The sequence below is a fragment of the Anarhichas minor genome, unplaced genomic scaffold (assembly GCF_050575085.1).
Source record: "Anarhichas minor isolate MPS153535 unplaced genomic scaffold, ASM5057508v1 ptg000016l, whole genome shotgun sequence".
NCBI classification, from domain to species: domain Eukaryota; kingdom Metazoa; phylum Chordata; class Actinopteri; order Perciformes; family Anarhichadidae; genus Anarhichas; species Anarhichas minor.
Genome location: NW_027466462.1, coordinates 4,483,338 through 4,493,198, shown reverse-complemented (window position 1 = coordinate 4,493,198; position 9,861 = coordinate 4,483,338). Strand labels below are relative to the sequence as shown.

General features: G+C 43.9%; 1 protein-coding gene across 1 annotated transcript; it reads right to left on the bottom strand.

Annotated features, from left to right (window-relative positions):
• Positions 1 to 140: 140 nt before the first annotated feature.
• faah2b (fatty acid amide hydrolase 2b) lies at positions 141 to 4,831 on the bottom strand. Its single transcript, XM_076092597.1, has 11 exons — positions 4,563 to 4,831; positions 3,889 to 3,971; positions 3,292 to 3,428; positions 2,954 to 3,163; positions 2,680 to 2,799; positions 2,403 to 2,538; positions 2,159 to 2,276; positions 1,955 to 2,074; positions 1,452 to 1,563; positions 1,002 to 1,190; positions 141 to 906 (listed from the first exon to the last, which is right to left on the bottom strand). Exons 1-11 carry the CDS (start codon positions 4,752 to 4,754, stop codon positions 731 to 733), a joined length of 1,593 nt encoding a protein of 530 aa, XP_075948712.1. The 5' UTR covers positions 4,755 to 4,831; the 3' UTR covers positions 141 to 730.
• Between the last annotated feature and the right edge of the window lie 5,030 nt (positions 4,832 to 9,861).

The window sequence follows — 9,861 nt, the reverse complement described above, 5'->3', positions numbered from 1 at the left end:
TAGTGACAACTGGTTTAACTTTAGCTAAACAATAACCAGGTCGTATTTTTCCATTTCCTCCAAAAACAGAACAACCGTGTGTCGTCCTGACCTGCTGCATAAATAGTTTTGTTACAAGAAGTCATAAATGAGAGAAAGTATTCACACCTTTTTTTTTTTTTTTAATGAAATGAAACAAAGCAGACTCCACTGTTGATTAACTGCCGTTCTGCAGCGTTCACATTAGAACACAACGAGTGTTGTCGGCGTGTTGAAACATTTTCCACCGTCTGTCTACTGTTCCTGCTTAGTTAAACCCTCCACAGCTACACAGGTGTTTCATTATTCTGACCACACTTGATCTCTAGATTAGTGTCTGTGGAGTCGGGTAAACATCAGCTCCACTGAGCGGACGTCTAGTTAGAACAACAGGATCAGTTGACAGTCACTAGCACCATATTAAGATGTGAGGTTGATGATATTCAGTCACAAAAAGCCTTTTTTTGTGTTGATGTCAATGCTCAATTTCCACTTATATATAAAATCTTTTCTTTAAAGCTTGTGCTCATGATGCAATCATCTCTGAACAGAGTAAATTATAAACAGCAATCTGATTGTGCCTCTTTGTGTACTACGGCAAGCAGCCAGGCAGGTAACAGATTACCACAATCCTCAGTCCCAACTGGCTCCGGTCTGGAGGTTTGGTAATGGCTGTCGGCATGTGAGTGTTTGGTGGTGGTTGTTGTTTTTTTTAGTTGGCCCCGGGGTCCCTCCAGCCTCCGAACGTCTTCTCCAGGTAGAGAGCCACCTCCAGGGTCAGGCGGTCCTGCAGCTTCCCGGCACCGACCTGCACCCCCAGGGGCAGACCCTCCTCGCCCAGACCCAGAGGGCACTGGGTGACCGGCAGCCCGAGGGTGTTGATTATAGCTGGAGGTAAGGAAGGAAAATAAGACTGAAGCACTTTCTTTCACAGCTGCACTGAACACTTGAGGCCGGCCTGTTGAACTCTGACGAGGACTGACCAGTGTAGGCGCAGTCACTGAGCCTGAAGAACGGGTGGTGGTGTTTGGGAGCCACTCTGGGGTGAGACGGGTAAAGAAAAACCCCGTCGGTGCCCAGCAGCTCGTCCATCTCCTTCTGCAGCTTCTCCTTCTGCTGCATGAGGAAGGCGGAGGGTTTGCTAACGCGGAGCATCTCCATCAGGGCCAAACCTGAACACACACGCACGCACACACACAGTTCATGGAAACTTGTGCAGCTGCATATTTAAGACATCTAAATATCTCATTGGTTATACAGCTACAAACAAGTACACTATTGTTTAAAATGTGTCTAATGATAGATAATTACATTAATGAACACATGTAAAATATATACATGAACCAAATATAAACAAATGAAGACCGTTAAAGGAAAACCTAATTGATTAAAGTTAAAATAAATGATATATTCCCCCCCCCCCCCCCTCTTACCGATAGCAGCTAAGGTATGCTCTGATTTTCCCATCGTCCATTTCAGCAGCTCCCAAACGGGCCACGCGGGTTGTCCTGGTTCCCCCATCAGCTCAGCGAACAGCTGCGGAGGCTGAGGAACATTTTACACTTGGTTATGTTGTCTTCCTAAAGTCACATACAGCAGCGCTGCGGCTATAGTGCTACCAACAACAGACATGTGGTTCAGGCTGGTGACACTAACCTGCATTAGTGACTGCAAACTGTAGCGCACAGCTAATACACACAACACATTAGAGTGTGTGTGTGTGTGTGTGTGTGCGCATGTCATGCTGTGCCTGTGCAGCTAAACAGATTAGTGAAGCATTTCTTGGCAGCGGACTACAATAGGTGCCGTTATTCTGCCTGCTTTCTTTCACTGATTAGATCTTCTGTTATCCTTCATTCTATGACCTGAAAACTGATTCAAACACACACTGCTCTGTACAGACACGCATGCAACGACGTGGATCAGGAGGACCTACCTTGCCCTCCTTGTCAGGAAGACCCATGTAGGTGTCCCAGATCTGGAAGCCGTAGCGGAGCTCAGGGAAACGCACTTCTTGGACGTTCACTCCGAGGTCGGCCTCCAGGCGCTCCACCACCTGGAGAACATCGCGGGAGGATTTTAACTCTTGAGAAAACCTTCCCTGTTACAGACTAAAGACAGAGAGCTGGATTAGACGCACCTTCCTCTGAATCTCTATGAGCTCTTTGCTGACTGGGTACGTTGCTGCAGAGCCGCCATCGTGGGGGATGGTGAAGAACCGCAGCTTCTTTAGGTCAACCTTTGTGTCTAAGGACAACCTGAATACAGACGTGTGAAGAAATACTGCCAATCAGACAAACGTGGCACCTCAAGACATTTGATCTGTGTGTGTGCCAGACAAGTTGTCGACAGCTGTTACTGATATTTTCTAAAAGAGCTCTTACATGTGAGCGTTGGGTCCCGCCATGATCCTCAGCATTGGCAGCAGGTCCTCGGCGTAGCGGCACATGGGACCACTGCTGCAGTACTCTTCTTGTCTGCCGGAGCAAGGAGGGTAGTGGTTCTCAATAGACACGACACCTACAGACACACAACAGACACGGTGTAGTAATGTGTTCCTTAAACGATAAGGTGCAGCGGAAACAAGCTGTAAACACAAGTATTCGCATTTAGGTACAACTAAGCAGCATTTATATACGTTTCACATTTGGTTTCTCTTACCAGGTGTGGTTTTATGGCCAAATATTCCGTTGAAGAAACAGGGCATGCGGATGCTGCCGCCGATGTCTGAGCCGATGCCAATGACTGCGCCTGCTCCTCCCAGTATGCTGCCCTCCCCACCTGAGGCCGGCGGGGGAAAGAGGACGCAAACAGAGAGGGAGGAGAGGTAAGTACGTGGACCTGTGTGCCGTAGTATGAGGAGCAGAGCAGAGCTAACCCTGCCTAGACGAGTGGAGCATCCTTAAACTCACAGTTTAGTTGAACACTTTCTAACCTGAGCTTCCTCCCGCTATCCTCTCGAAGTCGTACGGGTTGTTGGTGATGCCGTAGAGGTGGTTGTTGGACTCCCACCACATGCACAGCTCACTGGTGTTGGTGACGCCCATCGGGATGGCACCCGCTCGCTTCAGCTGGGCCACCGGAGCAGCGTCGACGGTGGCCACGACTCCTTTCCTGGAGACCAAACCTACGGTGTAGGGCATACCTGCGAGATGGAAATCAAAACTAAAGAGAGTCAACAAAGCTGACGGTATACGTCATCGGTTTCAAATGATACTAGTGATTGGATGTATGTGAAGTAAAGTAACAGGAGATTAGATTTGTGGGAGTTACCCTGGAGGGCGAAGGACTCTTTGACAGAGAGTGGGACTCCCAGTAAAGGCAGTCGATCCTCCAGCACCTCCTCTCCTCCAGTTTCCTCCTCAATCAGCTTGTCGACCTGCGTCGCCTCCTGGAGGGCGGCGTCGAACCTGGGCGGAGGATTATTTCACCCAATTCTGTTTAATAACTGTTTGAAGAAGGCTTCATTTTAAGATTACGCATCATAGTGGAAGCTGTTAAAATGGCAGAATTTGAGTGTTGCCATGAGAGTTATTACCATTTAATTAAAAATATACTTTTCAGTGCAAATAGGACAGATGATGGAGTACATTTTGTAGAGGGGTAAAGGTAAAACGTTAAAGATAAATGATAATTTAGCTCCAAACAAAGAGGAATATTTATTAATAAAAGAAACATGGGAGCACAATATGGCTGGAACAAACTATTGTTTTATTATCCGACTCTAGATTAATTGTTTAATTGTCTTTTGTGTATGCATTGTCCTACAATAGTGAGAAAAAAAGAGCAACTTGTGTATTCAAAAGTTGCAGCTCTATAGCACAATAAACATGAAGGGTATCGGATGACAGAGGAGCGGTTCTGTCTTGCCTGTCTTTAGTAACGGCGTTCAGAAAAGGGTTGACTTCCTGGATCCTGTCGATGTAAGCTCGCACCACCTCGACACTCGACACCTGCAGAAACACCACAGTTGGACTATACAGGTGCTGTACATGCTGCCAGGATTAGATACAACTACTACAGTGGATTCCTCCAGGTGAGCTCATGACAAGAGAGGAAAAGAAGACCCTTTATAGGGATAATGTTGCTACTTGTGCTCCTCTGCTAACATGCTAAGGCACGGCCGTACAGCTGCGCTGCATTTTGCATTATACATTATTGTGCTGGTTGTTTTCTTTGTAAGCTTACTGTCATTAACTGAATTAAATGGTGGGTTAACCCGTCCTCCAGACTGTGTTTAAAGCACACTAGGTCCTACCCATAACTTTCTGAAGACACTGCTGCAGGGACATTATAGAGCAGCTGTTACCATTTATAATGTGTATTATATAAGAGCCACACTTGTTCTTATTCCACAGGTGCGGCTGTTTTATTGGCTGCAATACGGTTAAAAACAAGCTGCGAGTGTGAGACATAAAACAATCATACTGGCAAGATCTTCAGACTAATTATATGTTTTAAGAGACCATTTATAAGACAATTAATCTCGCTAAATCTCGTCCCGTCCAGCGGCGCTTGTCTGGTAGTTTGACCCGGGTACACACCTCTTTTCTCCGGATCTTCCTCGCGAGCTGCGTCGCTGACACGACGAGCAGAGGGTCGATGACGGCCGGCAGCTTCCTCTTCAACGACTCCTCTGCTCCACGAGGGGACAGGAGCCGAAACAGCATGTAGAAGAACCCCATGAGCGCCTTGGAGAGCCATACCTGAGCCTTTTCCAGACGGGTCAGTGCCATGTTGGCAGGACGGAGGTGCTCGGCTGTGGACACGCCGGACTGAACTCCTCCCAGCTGACGGCGGCTGATACACAAACCTGCTACATCACTTTGACAAAGGTTAGCGAGGGCAGAACCGGAAGTTCACGTTTTGCTTCTTTTTTTTCTATCTAAAATTTTTAGATAGGTCTATCATTATTCAGTATTTAGTAGGCCTCGTATATTTATTGCATTGCTGCTTTGTGTTCTATATTGTTAACAATATTTACTGTTAAATTACAGTCTAAAAACTGTCACAATCTCCATCAGTAGAACTAGAAGAAGACCATGAGATGGATTGAAAAGAGCCCGAAAAACGTAATACGTTGTTCTTGAATCAAGATTTTCATGTATTTATTCACCTATTGATCACTATTATGAGGATCCAGAATTACCCTTCAAGTTAAATCTAAACTTGTATGCGATACAGTAAGACTTTCAGATACGAGCTTTTATTTTGAAAACAATGACCGGAATAAAGCCTTTATTTTGTCCAGCTTGATGATGACCTATATCGGCCTCCGAGGTAACAAGAGATTTTGTTTTGTGAGTAGCTCTTTTTTGCAAAGTCATTTACATGCTGAGGCGGCCGTTTATTGCAAAATTATGTAAAATCTAATTCACAGTTTCACAGAAACTTCTCTTGATTTTAAGCCTTGATTTTTTTTTTTTCAGGATTTTAAGAAATACTATAATATATAATATACTGCAGCTCAACTCCACTAAAAACCTCACATTATATCTATTACTTTAACTGTACAGTTCTGTTTTCTTCTGATCGTCTACATCAATTAAAAGTTACTGAGAATATTTACTCAAGTACTACTTAAGTATAATATATAAGATACTTCCATTTTATGGACTATATACTTCTACCCCATTACATTGACAGCTTTAGTTACAATAATTACTTACCATATTCAGATTAATGATATCAAAGATTCAAAATACAAACAAACAAACCGCAGCAACATTTTCTCAAGTATTTTACTTCAGTACAATTTGTGGTATTTGTACTTTACTCAAGTATTTCCATTTTGTGCTACTTCTACTTCATTAGAATCTGAATCAGAACTGTTTATTACCAAGTACGTGACGCATACAAGGACTCTGACAAGTGAATGGTGCGTAACAATAAACAGTGCAATAATCAAGACATAATTTAATAATAGAGAAATATTAATACGTGCAATAAAATATGGTAAACAAACAATCAGATAACAGTACGTTAAAACAAGTATATTATTTAGGCTTGTAGCTAGTGATCTGTCTGAGGCCTCTCCAGACAGAAGCAGATCGCTGAGAGCTGTATGACGTCACAGCCTCTCTGGTTGAACATTTAATAAACTGTCCGTATTTGGGGGAGTTCATGGCTGCAGGTTTCCTTTGTTAAAGAGTCCTGGTTGGTCCCGCTCCACACACTGTATCTGGTCGGTGAGCGCACGTTGGCCTGCGTTGCAATGTAAACACCGACCAGTACAGTACAGTAGAGTTTATTATGAAAGATGCCACATCAGGAGAACAGTGCTGCAGAAGCGCTGTCACATCTGTTGGAGTAGAAGCAGATTCCTCCACCCTTCGGTTTACCGGAGAGCTCTGCACAGCTGGAAGCCTGCCAGCTGGAGCGCAGAGTCCGGCATCGCTCCACACCCATAGAGGGACATGTTGTACTTTTTAATATTTGACACTTTTAGGTATTCGTTACTCTTCATTTTTTTTCCTAATAATATAATATTACTATCCTGAAATGGGCCGTTTGACTTAATGTCAGAAGGGAGTATTTCTTGTCTCGCACAGATCGAATATGCTCCAGTGAAGTAACGACCTGTCACCACTAGAGGGCAGCATTGCTTTCTTTTCTCATTGAACAAACAGAGCACGTAGCACACAAAAAAAAAACCTGCCTCTGCAATGCAGGTCAGTGGGTTAGTGGAGAATCCATAGTGAGTTACACTGCACCACCAACACCATGAACACCCTGCACACACCTTATCTTTTTAAATAATGTGCTGTACGCTTGTGACACTTTATTTAAAACAGCCTCCGATGCCTTTTATCTATTTGGTATCTTTTGCTTCATTTCTCTACAGCTGTCCTGTACTGTGATAATAAAAGACCCTGATTTACATGTGTACATTTAGTACAAATCTGAGGTACTTGCACTTGAATATTTACATGTTATGTTCCTCCTGACTTCTACTCAGCTACATTTTTTGTGATAAATAATCTCTACTTCTCACTCCAATACATTTATCTGACAGCTGTAGTTACACTGCAGATTATACTGCAGCTTGATGGTATTCATATGTTAAATAATAGCTCCTGTCTTTTATTTCAATGTTAAAAAACAGCTTAATTGGCCTGATAGGTTTGTGTAACGAGAGGAGGTTTGTGCATTCATCTTATTAGTTGACAACTTCCAATTAGGGCTTTGAATATAAGAAATGTGAAATCAGTGTTATCCACAGAATGGCAGCAACTCCCTGCTGAGCTATTTATTGATCCTCTTTTTTTCAGGAAGGACCTAATTTCACGGCCTGTTTTGAGATTAAGAGATGACGCTCAGAGGCAGGAAGTTTCTACCAGGACGAGGTGAGTGCACTTTATATTCTGTCAAAGGAATAAAGGAGGGGGGGGATGTCTTCCTGCAACCTTTTGCTCACAGAGTTAACATACCATTAACCCATTAACACGTCGCTGAGAGGCAATACTTTAGCAAACAAACAGCGTCATCTGTTGACAAAACACAGTGATGGTCACAGAGTAAAAAAGATGTACACTCCTCGAGGGGGCCCAGTCCAAAAAAACATCACACAAACATATCACATTCCAACCCAAGACAAGAAAAACAAATCATTCCTTACCTGCGAGGTGAAACCTGAGGCTCAGAAAGCTACCGGGCATGTTGAGACAGGAGGGAAAACCAGAGGAAAAACACACAATTTGCGGTGTTTGTATCTCTGCAGGACAAACGCTGCTGTCTGGGAAAAGTGCATAAAGCAAATGTAACTGCACTTAACTGCCCATTATTTTGAGATTATGTCGTGTCTTTAGCATGTGCTCCTGCGTGTTTTATGGGAACCGTAGAGCCTTTGTGAAAGCAGGCCTTCAGGGTAAAATGATACGGGGTCAGTGAACAACAGAGGATGGCTTCTGGCTCCTTTGTATTGATTTACATCTTTTTTTTTTCTTGCCTCTGTTGTCTCGGGATATACGTCACATGCCATCTACCTATAGCTCATTATTGTGACTCTCTGGTAATTTTAAACTCCGTTCTCCTTGGAAACAATCACAACCAAACGGATCACATAAAGTATTATCCAGCCATTTCATTTTCCTAATGAGATAAACCCCCCCCCCCCCCTCTGGTTCCAGTCATCTCTGAGTGGACAGTAATTTACTTTACTTGGATGGGATCCACTTTCCGGCGCCTCCACTCTGCCCTGGAGACCAATGGAGTCTGATATGTCTGTCCCTTGAGGTTGAAAAGCTGACTGCATGTGTGTGTGTGTGTCTTTGTGGTTGTCTGTGTGCCTCAGTGACCCTTTTCATTAGTGAAAATGATTTACCCACAATATTATTTGCAGGGTGGACGAAGCAGGTAAAACTTTAATGGCATTTTTTCACCTTAAATCCCGATTCATATGTTTTTTTTTAAAGGGGTATTTAGCTGCTTAGTAATGCAAGTTGACTCCCATCTACTGTTTAAGACATGTTTTAATAAAACAATTATTGTTCCTGGTAATAAATAAATAAAACAAAGTACTTTATAATTCAGCAGCACCTCTTCTCGTCTACTCAGCAGTAGTCTTTCATCCAGCACAGGAGGAGGGGGGGTTGGGATGGGGAGGCGGGCCATGTGGCAACTCCACTACCTCACCCCCCCCCCCCCCCCCCTCCCCCCCCCCCCTCCTCCTCCTCACCCCTCTGCTCCTCCTTTGGGGACAGGCGTGCAGGCACATGAAACAGCTGGTGTCCTCTAAAAACCAATTATAAAGGCCCCTGGCCCCCCGCCTGGCTGCCTGTTAGGGCCGAGCAGGGGGAGAGTGTGTTCGTTAGCACCCACAGATGAGTCGGGGCCACCATCAGGACACAGCAGGCTCAGGATATAGATTTTACTGTCCAGACCTGGATGTAGAGGTGGGAATTGGAATTTCAGATGCAGGAGGGGCTTGATGTTTTATTTACATTCAACACCGTATCGAGAGCAGGGGTCCCGACCAGAGCTTCCTCTCAATCACTGTAACTAACAGCTCGTGGATCAGTTCCAGTCCAACATTTGCTATTGTGCTCCGTATAGGGATTGATCTGTCTCGTGAAGGGGATCTGAACAGGCGTGCTATTGATTCCCTTCCTGCCCGGGGGTTGTTCAAACTTTTCAGCAGGGGATCTGAATGAGAGCCAGCCTCATTAAAATACATTTTTTTTGTCCCTCGTGAGACCAGAAGGAAGATGGACTCACATTGATTTTAAGCCCACTTTTACTATGATGGGAAAAAAGTTATTAGCAATATTTCCTAGATGTACGGCTTAGATAAATACGAATCAGCCCTTCAGTTGGTAGAAGACAAATACAGGACTGTTGACATCAGGTTTTGATTTGGGTCTTTTAATAGTGTGAATTGGTTTCTTTGAGGGTTTTTGTCTTGGTTTGATTTAATGGCAACGCATCATTTTAATCCCATCACTGTCCCCGGTGTTTTAAAGGTGCAGTGTGTGGTATTTGGCGGCATCTAGTGGTGAGGTTGCAGATTGCAACTAACTAAAACTTCTCCCAAGCGTGCCAAGCGTGTAGGAGGACCACGGTTACCGACACGAAAACGTGAAAACGTCTTGAGTCAGTGTTTGGTTTGAATGGAATAAATATAAAAAAATGTTATCTGTAGGCTCAGCCATGGTTATAGCTAAATGCTACCATGTTCGCCATCTTAGTTTAGCGGGTTAGCATGCTAACATTTAGTTATTAGCACTAAACACAAATTACAGCTGAGGCTGAAGGGAAGATTATTTGCTTACATTCTTTCAGATGCAAATATCAATTCATAGAAAAAATAAACACTAAATTAAAATTGAAATGCCCACATTATAT

Coding starts and splice junctions, on each gene's coding strand:
- faah2b (XM_076092597.1), bottom strand. CDS start 4,754: ATGGCACTGACCCGTCTGGAAAAGGCTCAGGTATGGCTCTCCAAGGCG. Junction 3,972..4,562: donor GGAAGATCCGGAGAAAAGAG/GTGTGTACCCGG, acceptor GTGTTTCTGCAG/GTGTCGAGTGTCGAGGTGGT. Junction 2,277..2,402: donor GCGGGACCCAACGCTCACAT/GTAAGAGCTCTT, acceptor GTCTGTATTCAG/GTTGTCCTTAGACACAAAGG.